Source organism: Lytechinus pictus, chromosome 13, assembly GCF_037042905.1.
Source record: "Lytechinus pictus isolate F3 Inbred chromosome 13, Lp3.0, whole genome shotgun sequence".
NCBI classification, from domain to species: Eukaryota; Metazoa; Echinodermata; class Echinoidea; order Temnopleuroida; family Toxopneustidae; genus Lytechinus; species Lytechinus pictus.
The window spans coordinates 25,858,649-25,880,799 of NC_087257.1; the positions used below are offsets into that span (position 1 = coordinate 25,858,649).

General features: G+C 37.1%; 1 protein-coding gene across 1 annotated transcript; it reads left to right on the forward strand.

Moving 5' to 3' along the window:
* Window positions 1–3,476: 3,476 nt before the first annotated feature.
* LOC129275227 (corticotropin-releasing factor receptor 2-like) lies at window positions 3,477–17,443 on the forward strand. Its single transcript, XM_054912021.2, has 11 exons — window positions 3,477–3,795; window positions 4,359–4,466; window positions 4,809–4,903; window positions 7,822–7,931; window positions 8,490–8,613; window positions 10,457–10,610; window positions 11,056–11,134; window positions 12,091–12,151; window positions 13,614–13,690; window positions 14,657–14,840; window positions 15,373–17,443. The coding sequence occupies exons 1-11, from the start codon at window positions 3,498–3,500 to the stop codon at window positions 15,790–15,792; spliced, it is 1,710 nt and encodes a 569-aa protein (XP_054767996.2). The 5' UTR covers window positions 3,477–3,497; the 3' UTR covers window positions 15,793–17,443.
* Window positions 17,444–22,151: the final 4,708 nt, after the last annotated feature.

The window sequence follows — 22,151 nt, forward strand, 5'->3', positions numbered from 1 at the left end:
ACAAATTAAATTTTTTTCAAGAAGAGAAGTGTAGCTTTTGGAGCCATTATGGTACTCGTGTCTTTTCATTGATAACACAATGACATTCAAAGAATTTTCGGTCAACATCTCCCTTACAATCAACAAACTCTGGCAGCTTCCAATATTTTCCCTCAATACCCGTAGAAGAATTATTGTGAATAAATGCGATTAAAAAAAATACGAATATAGCTCGAAAATACCAACACGCATAGTTGAAATACCCCCTGCCGTGATGAATTGCCGAACATGATTCATTACTAACATTAATTTGAAAAATAAGAGACCAAATTTAGAACATTCAGAATCGTTTGTTGACATTTGGACCAAATTAATTTATGCGCTTCATAACGATGGGTTGGTGATCAGCGATAGGCATAAACGGAGATGATGGGGGGGGGGGGGTAGACATCTGTCTTTTTGGTTGCTTCGCGATATGTATAATGTTTGGGAACGATTTTTTAAGAGGGGTTGCTAGTTTGGGGGAAAATTGACAAACACAAAAAAAAGAAAAAAAATGTCTTCACTCCAAAATAAAGGTGATTTTGGTTCAATATCTACTTGTTACCATACAAACTTGATTTCCAGGGGGTACTGCCTATGGTGTATAACATACCCCGCACACCCAGACAAATCTGGGGGAGGGGGGTGTGCTCCAGCACCCCTGCCTCCCAGGGTCATGCCATGAGTCCCCTCTCACTTCTGTTGTGTTTACCTGTTTTGAACTCCCATGTGAAGTATTGATTCAAATCAGTTTCAAACAAGTTCCTTCATAGTGTGGTGAGTGTACAGAAACTGCGAATTCAATTGATATTGACGTAACCTTTTCGGCACTGCCAAACTCATTTCCTTCAAAGAAATAGGGCGCCAGTAAAACGAATTTAAATCAAACATATTCTCTATTCGTTTTTGTTGTTGTCCCGCCCCAGAAATACGTTTATTAAGTAATTGTTCAAAATGTTTAGTCATTAAACGCAATGTACCGAAGTTTATTACACCTCATTATTACATGTAATTAACGGATACACACACTTTTATAACGGAGCGGCGACCGTTTATTCTGGTTTTGGAGGGGACCACAAATCAGCTCGATTTATTAATGTTTTGATTTTGTTTCTTATCAATAAAATAAACACATGGGAATCATTGGTTTCAATGACAATGCAATTTTTCACTTGTTCCTTTCTATTCGTTCTCCTTCGTTTCCGTCAATTATCCTTTCTTTTTATTATTTGAATAGGGTACCCCCCCCCCCCCCCCCGTTTCGCCCCTTCCTTTTTATTGCTAAACGATTTATCTCACTCCATCTAGCGTGCGTTAAGTTACATTTCTTTTGTTACATATTCCTTGCTGGGGGTCTGACAATATTGTTCCCAAACTTCCAAGGGGGTAAATATTATAATTTGGAAGCTCGTCACATGACCCGCCTTTTGATTATTCTCTATCAATTGTGACCAGTTGCACACGTGAGAATTTTATGAAAATGATTCGTCTTGATTTTCATCAATTGTGATAAAGGATAAAATATTGTAAATAAACATTTTTATTACAAACATTTAGTTTAGATCATGATCATAATGATGATGATGATGATTATGATGATGATGATGATGATGATGATGATATTGATGTTGATGGTCATGATGGTGGTTATGAACATTGGTCGACTGGTGCTACATCTCTTTAAATTAGATTCTAAAAAAATGACATGAAATACTTAATGCGTTCAGGAATAAATGGAGCAGTTTACCGAACATTTCATTTAGAAAAATGAATTTCTCTACAACCATAACTTTCAAGGCCGGTTATAAGAGAACTCATTTAATGTTCATTACTACTACTACTACTACTACTACTACTACTATCACTACTACTACTTCTACTACTACTTCTACTTCTACTACTACTACCACCACTACTACTACTACTACTACTACTACTATTACTACTACTACTACTACTACTACTACTACTACTACTACTACTACTACTACTACTACTACTACTGCTACTACTGCTACTACTGCTGCTACTACTACTACTACTACTACTACTACTACTACTACTACTACTACTACTACTACAACTACTACAACTACTACTACTACTACTACTACTACTTATTCTTCTTCTACTAATATGGCATACTCTAAATCGAATGGAATGGGATGAGAACATACCATGACAGCAACATATACCGACATTTTTAACTTAAATGAAATCATTATTTTATTGAAAATTGTGTTCAGTTTGGTTCGTATATAATGTATGAGTTTGTTTATTTTTTGTTTTTATAATTGTCAACTATAGAAGACATTCCTTGTTCATGGATTCTGAAGTATTTCACACTTTCATTAAAGGAAACCAAAAACCAAGACATGCAAGAAGAGAAGCAATCTTACTGGAAAGAGTAAAATGTGAGGAACAATTTTAAAAAGGTTTCATCAAAATCGGTTGTGAAGTAAGCAAGTTATGGACGTTTAAAAAGTATTGTATTCTATGGGGATCCTCAAATTGGCAAACGTGCTTCAAAATGGCTGATTTTGTGGACAACTCTATACTTGTTTTGTACACAAGTTTTCAGATTTCCCCCTTTATTTTACATATTTCACATTATCTTCTCCTGACCTCGACATACTAGTATGTGGTGTGAATTATATTTTCCCATGGCATATGTTGTGCTCAGAAGGAGGCAAGATGCATTTGGAAAGATAATGAGGAAAATTTGAAAATTTGTGTACAAAACAAATGGAGAGTTGTACACAAAATCAGCCATTTTGAAGCACATTTGACAATTTGAAGATCCCCATAGAAAGTACAAGAGTTTTCAAACTCCCATAACTTGCTTATTTCATAACCGATTTTGATGATTTTTTTTATTAAATTGTTTCTCTCATTTTACTCTTTCCAAAAAGATCGCTTCTCTTCTTGGGTTTTGGTTTCCTATGCATCTTCGATGCGTTTTCAACAGATATAATGGTAATACATATATTCAGCTTTCAGCTTCGTGGGGGAAATTTCTTTGTTTATTTGAACTCCCATGACCCAATTTATTCCAGTAGGTGTATTTGGCAGAACCATTTCCTTATTTTCATCGGGCTTACTTTTGTTGAGTTCTTCAATCATCTAAATGCCAACCTCAGGGGCGGGTTTCATGAAGCGTATCGCAGTAAAGTTTGCTGATAGTTGTTTGAAGCTACTGGAACCATCGCATCTGAGTGGCTGAGAGTGCATTTTTAGGTAATATTTACAAGGGGTGAGGCAATCATGAGGGAGGGCTACTCTGTCGTAATCGATCAATTGACTTCGGATCGATTCAAACCAAACCTTGATGGAGAGAGATAGAGAAAACCTAACTTGAAATGTGAACATTGGGGGTTTAAAAATTCATACGGAATAATTTGGTTTGCAATATCCATCCAATAATGATTTAAATTCTAAATAATATCATGTTCGTTATTGTGTAGATCTCCATTAGCATGCCGTTGCATCTTATTGTACTCCTCTCCGTACTCGGAAGCGGCTGGGGTCAGACTCCCTCTACGACGGTCCAAGGAAATGTTGTCCATCCGCAACCAACCACATTTGAGACCCACGGGAAACTGGGAGATACTAACGGCGTGGGCACTTCCAACCTGCTCAGCACGAAGAAATTTGATCTGCTTGTCGAACAAGTCATGACGTCTCAAGGTGCTGATGTGAACGATCCTTTGGAGATATGCAATTACCGCCATTCACTTGAGCCAACATTTTTCAACTTCACAACAGATTCAGGAGGTGAGTGGAATCGGGGTTCAGGGGTGTTTCCAAGGAAGTGAAAGAGGCGGAAGAGGGATGAGAGGAAGGGCATCATGCTTTATAATAGGCCTTGAAGTTCAGAATGAGAACCCTTTTGACATCAGATAGTATAACGATGGGGGAAACAAATACATAAACCCGTTTAAATACTTGTCATGCGAAATTGGGGGATACTGCACTCCACCACCCTTTGTTTTCATGAAGCCATGAAATTAATTTGTAGCTCCTATTTGGATTTGCGACTATCGTCGTTATTTTATCTGTGCCGAATTCACTTTGGTTCACCCATGCTGTTTCTGTTAATTGTTTCTTTTATCTGAATGCTTTTTAATTGACATTGATTTGATTGTATTTCGTGAACGGAAATAAATAAATCTAAAATCTTCATCATAGCGGCTAAAGCAATTGCTTTGCATGTCTTGGTGATCTGCCGATGGTGCATCTCTGACAACTCCGTTTACGCGTATTCCTATATCCTCTGAGCGAGGGCGCTATGAGATTATGATGTCCCATGCATAATGTACATTGATTTCGTTTTTCAGATCGGTACTGTCCTTCATATTACGATGAGATACAGTGCTGGAATGCCTCTCCACCTGGAAATGTAACCATGCCATGCCCGGCTTTGTTCAATGGTCTGAAATACGAAAGTAAGAAACCACATTTCTTACGAATGCCTTCATAAGAATATCCAACTGACATCTGTGATAAAGTCAAATGTAGTCAGAGCAGTTTCAATATCCTTAATATTGTCAATAAAGGGTAATTTGGTTTTGTTCAACTTGATGAAAATGGCTGTAGTGACAGGGCTGTTCAAATTTGGGAAATTAGATACCTCAGGGAAAATGTCGACTAATCACATTGGGCCTATTTTGATTATACGGGGAAAGTATGGAGAGAGTTGAAAAAATATTGTAGACGAAGTATTGTTTCATAAAAATACACCTTAGGGTTCTAAAACGAAATTTATCCATATAATTTGGTCCATGTAGATCAGGTTTCACGTGTCTGTTTGAAGGATGGACGATGGGGAAACGACAATAAATCTGACTACTCAGGATGCAGGGCCGTAGTAGACTTTGACGAGGTACGTTTACTTGAAATAGTAGAGTCAGAATAGACTATTGGAGTAAGGGCAGTTATAAAATCCTACTATTATGACCATAGACTCCTTTGAAGTTTGACAAGGGTTCCTTCGAATAATGCTTGATCACGGGTGTTTCATAAAGCTGTTCGTAAGTTAAGAACGAGTTGTAATCCTTTCTTACGCCCTATAAACCATCGGCAATGAACATTTTGGTGTATACCATTTACAGTAAGAAAGGATCACCAGTCGTTCTTAAATCACAGCTATATGAAATGACCCCAGAATCGAAAGGAGGAAGGATAATGCCTTCATTGTTTAGGCAGGCGAGCAGCTTCTAAGAGCTTCCATGTCATTTTCTACTTACCCACTCCAGTTTTTCTTAACTGCCCAGGCCATATTTCTTCCAAACATGCCAAACATTCGTTTTCTTTTGCTCCCCCAAACCTCTTTCATGTTTGAAACTTCGTTTGATTTATTTCAATGCCCATTTAAGATATCAAATAGTATTTTCATTTTTTCTGAAGTTTTTTTATTATTTTTTTTTTTTTTTGCTCGTTGGCCATTCAGTGCACTCAAATTCTTAAAGGGGTGGTCCAGGCCAGCTCCAAAATATATTTAGCCCGTAGTAAATAATTACAGGAGCCATTTCAAAAAGTATTATCTCCTTACTCGACTTTGGAGATTTTTAAGAGCATTTCTTGTAACGGTTATTTGGGGCAAAAAGAATTAAATTTCGCGCACATGTAGCGAGATCGGTCACGTGACTGTGACGTACCATCTCCACTTTGGTTTCGCAACAGTCCAGCGCGCGACGTCTCACAGCTGCAATATGCCTATGTGTCAGGCATACGGCTGCTCGGTTCGGCCGGGAGAAAATAACCATAAAAGTGCGTTTTCTATACCAAATCCGATCCGAGATCGAGAGAGATGTGCCCAGTGGCTTCACAATATTGGGACTGACAAGTTTGACATGAAAACATACAAATATAACGCGAGTAGAGTCGTTTGCGAGGACCAAATGCTCTCTCTGGCCGTCGGCATCACCGGGCAGTTCCCGCACCGACACCAGTCATTTCTCCCCACTCGATCGGCCGCTGGCTGCGGTACGATCGGATCTTCCTCCACCTCTTCTTCTTCTATTCTTCGACGGTTCTCCAACTCTTCCGCATTCCACCTTGGTTGGAATGCATATCCCGCAGGACCCGACATATTAATTGTTCAAATTATGAAATAAACGGTGAGAAACAAACAAATTGTGAATTACAGGGTCGACGGTGGCAGCAATCAATGCAAGTCGAAAACTACATGTAGCTAATACCGTACGTATGCGGCCGGCGCTGATGATCTATACGCATACGTGCGAGCGATAGCTAGCTAGCTAGCTAGCTAGCTCGCTCGCGCTCGTAGCAGCAGCCAGCGAAGCCAAAGTGGAGATGCTACGTCACAGAAAAAGCTGCGCATTGCATTCTGGGATCGTACAGACTCGTGCCAGAATATGATTTTGGCAAAATTGAAAATTCAATAAAAAATAACTGTGCCTCTTATTTCTTAAAAAAAATATAGTATAGGAAAGAGAAGGTTTTTGTCTATCTAGTGGATATAAATTAAACCTGGCCTGGACCACCCCTTTAAGGACGTTCCACAGTTATGTTTGTGCGCATTATGATCTGCGCATAGTTTACACTCTGCGCGCTGACGTCACAATTGATGTGTGTGAGGGTGTGTGTGTGTGTGTATTTGAGTTTTGTCAGACGTGTATCAATCAGATATGATTATTTACGTCTGGGACCGACCTTTAACGTCACCATCCGAAAGACGTCACCAGGGATCGAACCTCGAATCTCTGCATCAATTTGTAACTTCCCCACATAGCTTGGATTACAGGCGCACGCCACAACGCCCAGTTTGAACAGGTGATTAATTAGCTGCGGGTATGAGCTGATTTTTCTCATCTTCTGCACTTTAACTGCAGATCCAATGCGTATTTCATGGAGCTAAAAATTGAATTATTCCATGGACCATTCAAAAAAAAATTCTCTACAATTTCAAAATACTTTACTCTGCAGTGCTGCCAAGAATTACGAATATTACCCCGAGTCAGTGAATAAATGGTAGAGTGGTTTTGATTTTTTCTTCACAAAGATACAAAGCATTCGGCGCATTTTTGGTGTTTTAAAAAGCACATTTACTCTAATAAAAATGCTGATAGTTTAAAAACAAGCACATGAACCCCTATTTTTTAATGTTTGTAACTCTTAGGTATATCTTCCTCTACAGCTCTGCAAATTTTGGTGAAAATGACATGGATTTTGAATAAAGTGCAGCATTTATTGTACGTTTGTAGTATGTTACTGAAATTTTACATTTTTAGATTGGGATTTTGTTATCTTTTACGCCATTTTTAAGAACTGACGGTGCTGTTAAATTTAAAATTGCAAACAAATAGCACTATAAATAGATTCTCCATTCTAACGATACAATATTACCTCTCTTGCAAAATTTGATGACTTTTTCATGTATTTTGACTGAGTAATAGAGGTTTAAACTCATTGTAGTAATCTTGGGCGGTCTAAAAATGACAAATTCTTTTGAATGCGCAATTCTTAATAACATCAGTTTTGGTGAACTTTGAAGCTCTATAGCAAAAAATCAAGCACATGGACCTATGTTAATTTTTGCATATTTCGAATATTAAGGTTCTAAAGTATCTATGTGCAAAGTTTGGTGAAAATGACATGGATTTCACTTTAACTGTGGAACGTCCTTAAATGACTTGCACAGCGTGTCAGTATCATAATAATCATCACTATTTCGTCATTGAGCCATCTGATATTTGCACCGTCATCATATAGTGTCATATGTATATTAAATAGCTTCCTTTTATATGTATACATATATTTTTAAATTTTCTCTTCTAGCCTGGCGAATCCGAATTCCACTTCTTTAGGCTCTCTATAATCAGCAATATTGGATACTCAATATCCCTATGTACAACGTTGGGGGCGCTGATCATCCTGATCACCTGCAGGCAAGATTCTTTTTTCTTGTAAAAAAGTATGGTGGCTATTTTTTTATTGTCTGTTTGTTTACCCGAAATAAAGTAATATCCTTTATGCCTCATTTAACATCTTTGAGTATAAGTAAAAAAAAAAAAGACCTTTCGCAGGGTGATCTTCAAAACATAATAAATTCGTGCAGAAATAGCGTAATTATTGTTATTTTCATAGTCTAAACAGTGAAATCTTGAAGTTGGAATAATGCATTAAATATGTATAGTTTTCTTTTACTATTCAGAGATTTAAGAATTCCCATTACAGTTACTCGAAAAGCACAAAAAAAATGAAATTAAGCAACATGCATGCTGTTTACACTAGCTGAACTAATGACCTCACGGTTGGTCTTTTAGACTATGAGTTAAAGTAATACAAATGATTTATAATATAAACAACAATGTTCAGCTTTAAACACTACTGTTAACATTTTAAACAGTTCGTTTTGAAAGTATTTATCGGTTTTAATGATAAACTAGGTTGGATAAAGCGTTGCACTGTGTATAATCAAATCAATTTATTTTTCACTGCTTTAGGTCTTTGTGGTGTTTACGGAACTACATCCATATGAACTTCTTGCTAAGTTTCATCATTATCTCCGTAGTCTTCTTCGGTATCTTACTAGCTGCAAGAAATGATTCAAGCTTTGGTCCAGAAAGTGTAGGTATTGACAATAAAATGTCTCCCAATTTAATGGATATTTTTGTTTCATATTGATCTAATGTCCCCTCTAATAGATGACATGAAAATGGCAGATTTCTGTTCATGCTTTAGCCAACGTCCCCCTTTTTCACCCAGGGTGTAAAAAATGGCCTGTACCAAAAAAAAAAAAAATGGCACTAAGAAATTATGTACTTCCATTCAAATGAATTGCTCCGTGCATAGATTTGTGATTATGTTTTTGAATCATATGTCATTTCTTAAATTTTTTTTGGGCTTTTTATCGTTTTGAACATGACTGAGAATGGTTGATTTGCAATTACTTTATTTCTAAAGTAAGATCTTGGCCGGACATTTCACTCGACGGAAGAAGGAGTTACTGACATGTCGAATGAACGTGGTAGTCATTGAGCAAAGAAGAATAATACCAAATTATTTCACGGCTACCTAATAGGAATTTACTCAATGAAGGACTTTACATAAAAAGAAAGCCTTAAAATAATTGTCAAATCCCTCATCATCACGATCATTGTCTGTTTTCCTTTTCATCAAGTCCCAGCAAAAGTGTAAACATTGTCAATAATTCTAGTACGCCAAGAAAAAGGGAAATAATTGATGACAATTTTAAAAATAATTTGACACATAATTCCATAATTAAAAAATATACATGCGTAGGGAATCTTCTTTGATTAGGAGTATTCAGTTTGGATTCATTTGCTGATTTCATTGACAGCAAATGAATCCAAAGTGAATACTCTTAATCAAAGAAGTTGCCCTTTGCATATATTTTTGAAACATTCTGTGAATACATATTTTTATTTTTGTTGGTATCTGGAAGAGAAAACCTAACGGCATCTATGAATATGAATATTTTTACTCGCACTATAGTTTAGTTTTGTTCAACTGCACCAAATGTCATGTGTTTTTGTGATTGCGGCCTCAGCTAAGTACGACTATACTCTGTAATTAAGAGGACTGTACTCAACGGAAGAAGAAGAAGAATGAAATCAATTATTTCATTTTTTCAATATAACTTTTACAATTTTTTGACGATTTTGTGAAATTTCCATTTTATATTAACAATACCATGGTGTTTGTTTCATCAGAAGGGTGATGTTGCTATTCAGCTGATCGACTTCAGTTTCTTGTAGTCATTGTCTTGATTGCAATTATCTTCAGGACTGTATAAATTATCATTTTTTTTAATAATCAGCCTACCTCATCCAGACAATCATGTTGATTTTCACAATTTACTCTTGTCATCCTCCTGCTCCTCATCATCTTTGTGACCTCCCAGCATTATCAACAATGTAATCAATAACATCACTATGTCCACTGCTATCACCATCAATATTAGAGTGATATTTGCTTTATTTATTGTTATTTATTTATTTATTTAATTTGTTTTATTTATCTATTTATTATCATTATTATTATTATCTTTTTTGGGGGGGAGCTTCTCTTCTTTCCCTGCTCTTTATTTATCAACTCATTTTCTATTTTTCATGCTTACCGGTCTTGACAACCCCTCCTTGTCCTTTTCCCACTCCTTTTTTTTAATCATTGTCGATATGTTTATATAGCTATGTTATTTTTATTCAAACATGTCAAATGTAATGTTAATCTCTTCTTCATTCAACCCTCCCTGACTTGATCTCTCCTTTCCTTCGATCGCCCATCACCCACCCTATCATTCCTATAACCCCTCTCACTCGGCCTCTCCTCCTCCTCCTCCTCCTCCCCCTTCACATCATCCTCCTCTTTCTCCTCCTCCTCCTCATCATCTTTCACCTCGCCCTCCTCCCCCTCCTCGCCCTCCTTCTCCCCCTCCTCCTCCTTACAGTGGTATTACTGTCCAACCATGACCATCATCTTTGCCGCAACCCTAGCCAATTTCTGCTGGATGCTGGTGGAAGGGATCTACCTCTTCTGCACAGTGGTTCGAGGTGTAACGGTAGCGCCCAAGACCCTTTGGCTTTACGCCCTCATCGGCTGGGGTAAGGCAGTATGATTTCAACTTTTTTCTCTGTTTTGTTTTAATTGAAAGGTAGTCATTAAATATCATAATATTACCATGTAATTATTGAACGATTCATTATCAAAGAAACCAAAATATTATAAATAAATAAAATAGCATGCCTTTTTAATCAAAATCTTCCCGGTGGTAATTGCTTTGTGGTTCTTGAGATACTTGGAAATAATAAATAACAATATTTGATCATGAATATAATTGAGGCAATGTGCGTAATGGAATTCTGTATAATCATAACATTTTTAAGGATTTTGATCATTCATTTAAATTCATCTTTCTAAACAGTCATAGAACGAAAGCAAAACTTTAAGCATTTATCTTCAATTAAGTTGCCGTCTACTGTTATGAAAACGACGTTATTTATAAAATGAGACTTTTACTAACTTACTGTATTTTTTTCTTGTGTTCAGTTGTTCCTGTGATCTTGTCGGTTATTCATCTTGTTGTTCTACTAACGGCAATGCGAGGGGACCATACCAGCAGTGAAATGTAAGATCCAGATCTTATTTCTAGCAGGAACTGCGGGACGAGGGGATGGGTGCTGCAGCCCCCCCCCCCCCCGTCCCCACTTTCTTGAATAAACATGTACCAAAAAAAATAAAATCTGGTTTATTATGGAAAGCCCCCACACCATTTTCGGCTCAGCCCCCCAACTCTCAAAAACGTTTAGCGCCCCATATCTAGATCTTGGTACAAACTAAAAGTAAATGAAATGGTTGACTTTTAATTAAATTAAATCCATATTCTATTGTTCGAAATAGATATGATATTCTGCCGAATTGATCGTGGGCTCGGCAGTCACTTTGCAGCGTCAGATCGACGAGGCTCTATCCCGTATATGTTGAACGCCCATCTTTTAACGTCTTTTGGTCTGACGCGACCGGGGTTTGAACCCCCGACCTCCCGGTTGTGAGACGGATGCTCTACCTACTGAGCCAACACACCGGTCATAGCTAATAACATCACATTGAAATTGTTGTTATCATGTTTAATGAAATTAGGTCCTGTTCTGCATCCATGGCATACCCCAAATTTAAACCAATTGCAATGGTTTTAATGGCATTTTACCTCTTTGTGTATCATTCATCTTTATACATTCTTATTAACTGCAATTAGTTAATTGAAAGGAATTGTTTCAATTTCCATTCCCCATCTTACACTTTGATGATTGTCTTTTTGTTTTCTTTAAGGAGAATTTATTTCAAGAATCTTCTTCCCGTTAGCTATTTCATGTTAATATTCAGGGAAATCATGACATTGCTTACAATGTAATGATCTGTTATTGCTGTTCTCGGCATCAGTGTCACCATAGAATAACCGTCCCATGTACAAAAAAATGAAGAAAAAAAATATATCACTCCTTCAGCTCGTTCAATATTGTTTATAATTCCACCAGTTAAGATGTTTTAGCTCCATTTTCTTTTTCTTTTTGGGTACATTTATAGATGTAATGCGAAAACAAATGCGGACTACATCTTCAGAGGTCCAATTATTCTCATTGTTTTGGTGAGTAGTACTTCTGGTTTGCTAAAGCCCCTTTCACAATTGACGTACGACCACTTGCGACCTTTTGGTCGTGCGACAGGCTGCAACAGGCATCAATCGCCAGTCATCTCATAATATCGCACAGAGGCTTTCACAGTTGCAACAGCTGTCGTACAACAAAAACAACCAGTAAAGCCCGTTGCACGAGTAAGTCGCTTATGATCCTATTGTGCTCGTGCGATCACATGCGAGTTTTGCACGAGGGATTGCGAGGGGAATGGTCGCACACAACGGTAGTGCAATGTTGTAAGCCGTTGCGATCGGTCTTGCAACAGTCTTATGGCCCATCATATTATCGCACCCAGTCGCAAGACAGGTCTCTGTACATGTAGGTCGCTAGCACATGTGCAAGTGTTGTACGGCCTCCAGTCGAGTAAATGCGACTACTTAGTTGTGCCACCTGTCGCACCAAGTCGTGCAACGTTGAACAACACTCCCACGATGATCGCCCGACCGATGGTACGACCCCGGATACGAGCTGATGCGAGTGAATCGGTCGTATTTGATCGCGTTCGGATTTTGAACATGTTCAAAGTTCAGATGTGACCAGTCACGACCACCTTGAGTTCGTGCGACCGTCTACAACGACTGCGAGTGCTCGCAAGTCACCAAGAGATCGATCGTGCAACAGCAGGAAAAAACTGTTGCAGGCGGTCGTAAACTGGTCGGATGTCAATTGTGAAAGGGGCTGTACGGTCGCATACATGCGAATGCAACGGTAGTGGAATGTTGTAAGCCGTAATTTCGATCGGTCTTGCAACAGTCTTATATTATCGCAACCAGTCGCAAGACTGGTCTCTGTAGGTATCTAGCGCATGTGCAAGTGTTGTACGACCTCCAGTCGACTAAATGCGACTATACGTAGTTGTGTCACCTCTCGCACCAAGTCGTACAACGTTGAACAACACTCACACGATGATCGCCCGACCGATGGTACGACCTGATGCGAGTAAATCAATCGTATTTGATCGCGTTTGGATTTTGAACATGTTCAAATTCAGATGCGACCAGTCACGACCACCTCCGACCACCTCAAATTCGTGCGTTCGTCTACAACCACTGCGAGTGCTCGCAAGACACCAAGAGATCGATCGTGCAACAACAAGAAAAAACTGTTGCAGGCGGTCGTAAACAGGTCGTACGTCAATTGTGAAAGGGGCTTAACGTATGCATGAAGTAGTTTAACCTTGTTTTGCAGAGCTTGTATAACTGGAATATTAGTCTCGTGCATGTCAAGAATTGGTGAAGCCCCTACCTCTACATATTCCATTACACTTTTGAATAAAACCTCAATAAGCGAAACATGAACGAGAAAAATTATACGACAAAGAGTAGCTAAAGTCCATAGAAGACCTTTTGTGACAATACTATTTTTGTTTCAAATTATTCATTTATCCTATTTCTTTCCTGTTTTGCTTCATAGATAAATGTGTATTTCCTGATTCACATACTCGTCGTCATTGTGCAAAGAGAGAGGTCATCTTCTGATCAACAACACAGGTTAGCAACTCCCTTTAGCTTATCTATAAAGTGCTTTGCGATTGCCTCAAGAGTTGATTAACAAACACTTTTTAATAATACTAATAAAAATAATAATACTAACTTCTTATAAAAGTCTTTTTCAAAAGTCACAAAGCGCAATGCAAACTGACAAAAACAAATACAACAGTGGGTAAAAACTTAACATTAAAAGTACACAGGATGAAAAAAAAACTATTTGCAATAATTATATCAAAACAAATGGGATTTTTTTTTTTTTAAATTGATCTCCATAATTTAATAAATATTAAAGTACAAGGCTTTAAATTATCTTTAAAAGACATTATTTTATGTTGGACATGATCAATTACGAAATTGTAATTCTATAACTGAAGGAGATGACCCTCCCGGATGACCCTATTCTAGTATGCATGAGTTGAAAAGTAATAAATGACGCTTTGAAATCCTTTTGATAGTGTCCTTGGAACTTTAGTTTTCAAGTGACGATGTTCTTAGGCAACGACTGCATAAATCAAAGAGCAGCAGATAAATATCATGGTATATCTCACAAAATAAATCAATAATTACGATAATGGAAAACATATTCTATTGATATTTATAGCTGCAATGTCTTTTTGAAATAACATATTTTCCCACTAAAATAAGTGGTGTTACAATTTAAATAAGGAGGTACTGAGTCATTTTTGTTATTTCTTGCACGGGGGTATAGTCCATCATCTTTCTGTCGAGGTCGTCATGGTCGTGAATTGTAGAGATACAAGGTCGATGGATATAGATCATCCTTTCGTAGTTTTTGTACACCTGGCTCGGACTGTAGCCATTGCCTAGACCATAGAAATATCAACTATACCTGACTACAACTACACCCCTGCCAGCCCAAACACTGCAAACCGCTGATAGATGAGTTGGATTTGCTTGATTATCATACTTCAAATAAGCTTTCTCTTGTTCTGTCACTACCCTTAGGAAACCGTTGAGGGCGCTGCTGGTCCTGACCCCATTACTCGGGGCAGCATACCTCCTGTTCCTGATTGAGCCGACCCCAGAGAAGCCGACCGTGGCGACTCACATCTATCGGTACTTGCTGACCTTCCTGCAGTCAACACAAGGCTTCTTTGTAGCACTTTTTTATGTGTTCTTGAACCCAGAAGTAAGTAGAAATAGTATATTACTGCACGGGGAGGGGGGTGATACCAATCCAATATAGAGAGGATTGGAGTGAAGAGAGAGAGAGAGAGAATGAGGGGGGGGGGAACTAACCAAAGGAATTGCAAAATGTTTTTGTTTTTTTTGCACCAGAAGATGCTGGTAATGGGGTGGGGTGAGTCGTCATGATATTATCATTTAATTCCCGACATAAATGTGATCAAGGTAAATCAATTCAATCAGCATAATCCGTCATTCGTTGATTGTTACGCCAGTTTCCGTATGATCCTTTAGAAGCTGTTTGAAGTCCTTAATAGTTTAAAAGGTTTATAAGTGTTTGTGTGATTTAAATCCACTTCGCCTACAAGACAACGAAATTTTAAAAATAAAGTTCGTCTTTAGAAGGATATTGTACAGAACCATTATGTTTATGATCTCGGATTATGATTATCCTGCGCAGGTCCTAGGGTCTGACTGTACTTCTCGTAACAAAGTTAATGTGTCAATGTGGATTAATGTAACTTGTATAATTGCAGGTCCATAAACTTATCAAACGTCGCTTTGTGAGTTTGCGGGAGGATAAGACTCTTTTCTCCAACGTGTCAACTCGAAACGGGTCTAAACCATCTTTACCCAACATCCTCCACTTCGCAAACATGGCAAAGACATCCAAAGACAGTGATGCGAATAACTCACGGCCGCCAATAGAGGGCGACCGAGACGCGCATGAACATCGGCGGAACGGCGACGCTCCGAATTCCTCACCGATCTGCTTCGGGCGCGACGCCGAAGAGGCGACTCCGTTGGAGAAGGATGCGCGGGAGGAGGACGTCAACGCTAACAATTTCCATCGTGATCAGCGATGTCCGGACGCCGATTTCGAATCTGCTCCGTTTGTGAGGCATGTGGGTTACGAGGAAGAAAATAGGTCGACGGGGGAGGGTGAAAAGGTCTGAGACTTTCATCATGATAAGTGCTACAGAAGAGTGAGATTTGTAATGGGGTAACCGTACATTGTCTCGCGAAATCGATTTTGATGGGCTGAAAACATTTTACTTCACAAATATCCCTGATTATAAAATAATGATAAATCAAAGTACTCAAGTCAAATTAATCCAAACGCAATAACTGGTCAGAAAATGATAACCATAATGTGCATGATTATAATATTTTATTGTATATAATTACATTTAACATCGCAACAAAGCATTATTTAGGACAATCACAATGATTACTTCAAGCCCAACAATACATTTTATTCTCTTATTCAGTTGAAGTGTCGCTTTGTATCTGTTTGCAGATAATTCTGTCTCATTCTCATCCCGTTATTTATACTTCCATCTCATAATTCACATTATAGATGTAAATATGTACATTATGTAAAGAAAGCAGTCTGATAATGTTATTGTATACATTTGTTTGCTGTAGCCGTAGTTATATTAATGTTGATGGTTGAATGTAAATACATTTTTGTATAGTTGTGTATTATTGTAAGTACAAAATCATCTAAGTTCAAGTTTGGTGACTATTTCTCCATCCATAAGGGTTGAGACTCGTTTACTTTTGTTGACATCACATTGGTTGCATTTCGTTTAGCTCATAGATTAAAAACAAAAGCTCAATAAATTAAAACAAAATATCACCAGATTTAAGGTTAATAGTGTTTCATACCACGAACATATGAATATTGTTGGTATGTAAATAAATCAAAATTATCAAATCAAATCAAAGTTTATATCAGATAACATCAATTAATTCGGCAAAATGTTGTGACAATGTTCGACACACTTGGCCTTGATGGTGCGCGCCTTTAATCCAAGCTACACAGAGGAGGTTACGAGTTGATGCAGAGGTTCGAGGTTCGAACCCTTGCCACGTCTTTCGGATAATGACATTTTAATGTCGGTCCCAGTCGTAAATAATTATGATTGATACATGTCTGAAAATACTCAATTTTACACAAACACTACGTTCACTAAGAATAATCCACAAAGTCATCGTAGAGTTTCAGATAAAAACAAACCTCTCCGCTTCAGACCTCGGGGAAAGACTTGGTTTAGTTAGTTATAACGCCATACAGATTACGTACGTCTGCATGTATATAAATTACGTACGTTGTAGGTTTGTGCTGAAAATATGAATTTCTGTCTCATTACCTCTCGATTTAATTTCTCTCGTTACCTCGGGCACATGTATGTATGTATAGAATGTATATTCATGTCACTGTTGCAGTTGTTTGATTATATTTTGTTTCATACAAATTGTGATGATATACCAAGTTTTAAAGGTGACCAAATTGACACTGAACTGGTATCTAAGTTTGGGTTTAGAAATATATATTTATCGAATGTAATTTTATTATCGTAACGTGTGAAAACATCGTTTTTATTTTCTCGCTGTATAAAAAAAGTTGCATTAAATGCTTAATGATTGTTTGATATTTTATAAACCCTTGATTTCTTGTTTTAAATTATTTTTATCAAGTGTTTTATAACAGTAAACCGGAGTCTGTTCACACTACTGCATGGGTATTTTGTATCAGAAACAAATAAAGAATGATTTTCTAAAATCGAAATCGCAACACTTAAATTATGCACTTTAAGTTTGCAGTGGTTTAGTAATCTTGCTTTGCATGGCTGGCAGGATTATTAATCATAGCAATCACTGTTTTACAAATTATAGGCTGGCATATCATTTACAGCATTATGATCAATTTATTTGGAGCAAATTATCCCTTCTCACACTTTAATTTTTTAAATACAAGCTGTCATATGAAGTTTGTTCGATTCCCAATTAGTGTGCTAGCGCCTTTTGGTAGTCATATAAATCCTCATTACCAGGTCCCTCGAAGAGGACCTTACACCGTCGGTCCTCTGGTTGTTTGCTTACAAGCAGTCATACTTTCTTATTAATCAGGTAAAATATCACTGCCATTTACTACCATCTATTTTCAGATACACGTAGTCCCATTCAGTATTTCATTTCAGTCAACAATGTTTCCGCACGTGAAATGGTAAAACATTTTTCCGTTTCTCTTTCTAGTCTATATAATATTTGCAGCAGAAATCACTCAATGATTTGATTCGAAAATAAGAGAAATTATGATTTTAGCCCATTCCATGTGGTGTTTTTTTAACAGACCACAGACTGTCCTTAATTGTATATAGCTTGTCCCAATGTAAAATCATTGAATAGAAACCAAACAAGAGCCACTTACGTAATAGGTGAATTGTGGATTTTTTAGGCTATAAATATAAAAGAAATTTGTTTGGTGAGATATGTATCATCATGAGTCTTTACAAACAATCCTAAACAGGTCCCCTTTTCTCGTTTTCACGTCAGTTAAAAATTTCTGCTCGCGCCTCTCGCTCGCATCAATGGTTTATTCAGATAGTCCAGATCACTTGTACAAAAAGTGAGAATACCAAATTTTCATGGCAGAATATCAAAAATGCTCAGCTAGCTCTTCGCGCTCGCAATATTTTGTTGGTAGAATATTATCTTTCTCATGAGTCACTGCAAACAGTCCTAAACATGTCCCTTTTCCTGTTTTCCGGTCAGTATATTAATTTCAGCTTGTGCTTCGCGCTAGAAGTAATTGTTTACTTAGATACGCATATAATTCCATCACCATTACACAAATTACTCTGAACGTGAATTTTTCAGGTCAGAATGCATATAAATAATAATAATAAAAAAAACTTGCCCTCGCATTATTGCAGCGGCTGATCGGGGAAAATGTTTATGATTTTTTTTTCCGCCCCCCCCCCCCCCCCCCGTATTGGCAATAGCTGGATCAACCCCGAGGAGAGACGGAACTGATCATGAACTAGAAATGTTTCACCCTTTGTTAAGCCTGTTCACGGTTGTAAACTGCGCACGAGCAGAAAAAGGTCATTGGAGACAACCATGAAGGTGGCTTTCAAATTCACTGACATAGGCATTTATGATTTGATGATTATTCATGTGTTCCTTTCAAAATATTTATCACATCCAAGCTGAAGAGTTAATAAATAGAGCCTTCATAATCACCGGTATTTGACAGTAGCCTAAACAATAGTCAAATGTGCCAAAGGCAGACAATAAAACAGATATCCAAACTGTATCCCTGATGTACTATTCTAGTCACCTGGTCTATACAATGCCTTTTGTTCTTAGAATTTGAATACTCTACCGGTAAAGCTTACGCAACATCTACATTTGAAAACGATAGTGCTTAAGCTAATGAAAAATCACAAAGGTCATTGGAGAAAAGTTGATCATGAGCTAACCGTGAACTGGCTTTATAAGCCTTTATAAGCCAGTTCGTAGTTCCTTTCTGCGCATGATCAAAAGATTCTACGCATGATCAGAGGAAGGTCATTTGTACTAAAGTGACATGGTGGTTTAAAATCTAATGAGATAAGCACCAACTTTGATGTCTTGATTATTCATATATTCTTTTGATTTGTGGTTTTCATTTACATCCACAAAAAAATAACAATGCGTCCACGGACGACTGGTATTTCACAGTTTGCCAAGTACATTGTGCAACAATGTACTCAAAGTAGGAATGCAACAAATACCTTCGTGAAGCGTTCATTGGTGTGCTATTCTAGTCAACTGGTCTATTCAATTTCTTCATCCTGCTATGTAAGGCAAGCTTACGTAATATCTTGCTTTGAAATCTGCCTAATCATAATGAAATGAATGAAAGGTCATTTGACCAAAATTGTCCATGAAGTAACTTCAAACTGGTCTATTCGGAACCCCCTCATAGAAAATCCTGACTACGGCCCTGGTATGGATACACTAGGCTAACGCGTCTAAAAGCGCTGATGGTAATTCCCAAGCAGTTTCTTTCGAGAATTCAATGACATTTGCTCCGGCGACAATTGCTCCGCTCTAAATTTCACACAATAGTCGAGTGACCAACTTCAACTTTGGGGGTTTAACACTCTACCCTACCCTTAACCTAACTGAAAACCTTATTGCAAGCCTAACCCAAATCCCACATCTTCGATGAAATTAAGCCCGGTGCAATAGACCAGTTCGGTATTACCTCATGGGATTTTTTTTTTGTCAAATGACCTTTCATTTCTTTCATTATGCTAGGCAGATTTCAAAGCCAGATATTATGTAAGCATGCCCTACATAGCAGGATGCAGAAATTGTATAGACCGGGTGACTAGAATAGCACACCTAGTCCAACGAACACTCTATGAATTATTTGTTTCTCTTTCACTTTGAATGCATCAAGGAGATAAATCTCCTTGAATACATTAACAAGTTGCTACAACAATGTACTTGGCCAACTGTGAAATACCAGTCGCTAGTGGACGCATTTTTTGTTGTGGATAAACGAAAAACGAAATTCAAAAGAATATATATGAATAATCAAGACATCCAAGTTGGTGCTTATCTTATTAGATATTAAACCACCATGCCACTTTTAGTCCGAATGACCCTCGTCTGATCATGTGCAGAATGGAACTCCGAACTGGCTTATTGTCGCGGGAGCAAATGTCGTGCCACCGTTCTGAGATGAACGGTCAAAATTGACAATGACAAGCGTCTTCCAGGCCCCAGTATTGTGTAATACTTGTATTATGTAACACTGACCGAGTTATAATTATAATTTTAACCCGATCATTCATCAGCAAGGGATAATGTGCATCATTTTCTGGTCTATTATGTCACTGATGATTTAAATGGATGGTCCAGGCTGGAGATATTTCTATCTCAATAAATAGAGGAAAATTTACAGAGCAACATGCTGAAAACTTGATCAAAATCGGATAACAAATAACGAAGTTATTGAATTTTAAAGAATTGTATTAATCCGGTGAAACAGTTCTAGGCATGTCTTTATGAATATTCATTAGGTGGGCTGATGATGTCATATCCCCACTTGTTCTTTTGTGTTTTTATTATAAGAAATTAGGTTTATTCAAAATGTTTCTACCTAGAACTAAAAAAATTGGATTGACAGCTGATCAAGTGCATTAGTTATTTGTTGCCGCAACTTATTTTATCATAACGGAGACACATCATTTACACATGTATGAAAAAATGAAACTTTTATGATTTCATTTAATAACATAAGAAAAAAGAAAGTGAGGATGTGACATCATCAGCCCACCTAGTGAATATTCATGACGATGTGCACATAACTATTTTCACACAATATTTATAAACTTTAAAATTCAATAGCTTTGTTATTTGTTACTGATTTTGATGAAATTTTCAGCATTTTGCTTTGTGAATTTTACACTATGTATTTAGATATAAATATTTTCAGCCCGGACCATCCCTTTAAGGAGCATGAAACTGATCACCCTGAATAAAAATACATGTAGCAGAAAATGAGGTTTGTGGGGAAAAAGAGCTAAAAAAAATTATTAGTGAAATTTAATTTTCTAAAAAATGGAAATGTGTTTACTGAACCTTTAGTATATTGACAGACAATTTTTTCACACGCGCTCTGAAAGATATATACATTTATATATATTTTTTTTTGGGGGGGGGTCGTGAACCATTAAGGAATCAAATTTGCGCATTTTATTTTGTTGGACAGCTGCTTGTATAAGTACGCCCTAAAAGAATGACATTTTAGTAACTTTCTTAATCTTTGATGGATTTTCCTGAAACATTTATTGTTATTAATATTAATTCTAGTTTTTTTGCAACAAACTTTTCTTTTCAATTTTCAGAGGAAACCTCCCCTATAAGTTCCTTCTTAAGGTTTTGAAATGACAATCTTTTTACAGTTGCTGATTTGAAGAAAAATGAAAAATAAAATATGCCAATGTTGTATTTTAGTTTCACGACAAAGAAGTAAAACAATTCGCTAAATTCAAAATGCCTGAAAGGGGGGATAATTCTAATTTGTCTCTTTTCAACTAATCTGAAAATTGACAATTAATGTGGATTGCAGCAAAATAAAATTGACGCTTTCGGCTTTTTCCTTAATGTATATTTGAATGATATTCGTAAATTCTATGGGAATCATTTGCATGAACTTTGACTTTTGTAACAATTGCATGAACATGATGAGTGATGGTGATACCAGCATTTTTTTTTTAATTTGATATGCTTATTTTTCCAGAACTTCAGAGAATGGAATACATTTTGTTTTAATGAAAAAATAGGTTTGTAGGATTACGACAGTCTTGTTGTGTTTTTCCTTTCATTCAAGTTATGAATAGTACTTCTTTGGCCATCCCCTATATGTGCAGTGAATTGAGTAGTAGCGATTTTTTTTTCTGATACGAACGAAACTTATCTTAGTTGAAAAAAAATCACCCTTCACAATTTAAAAGGGCGGCGTCTAATG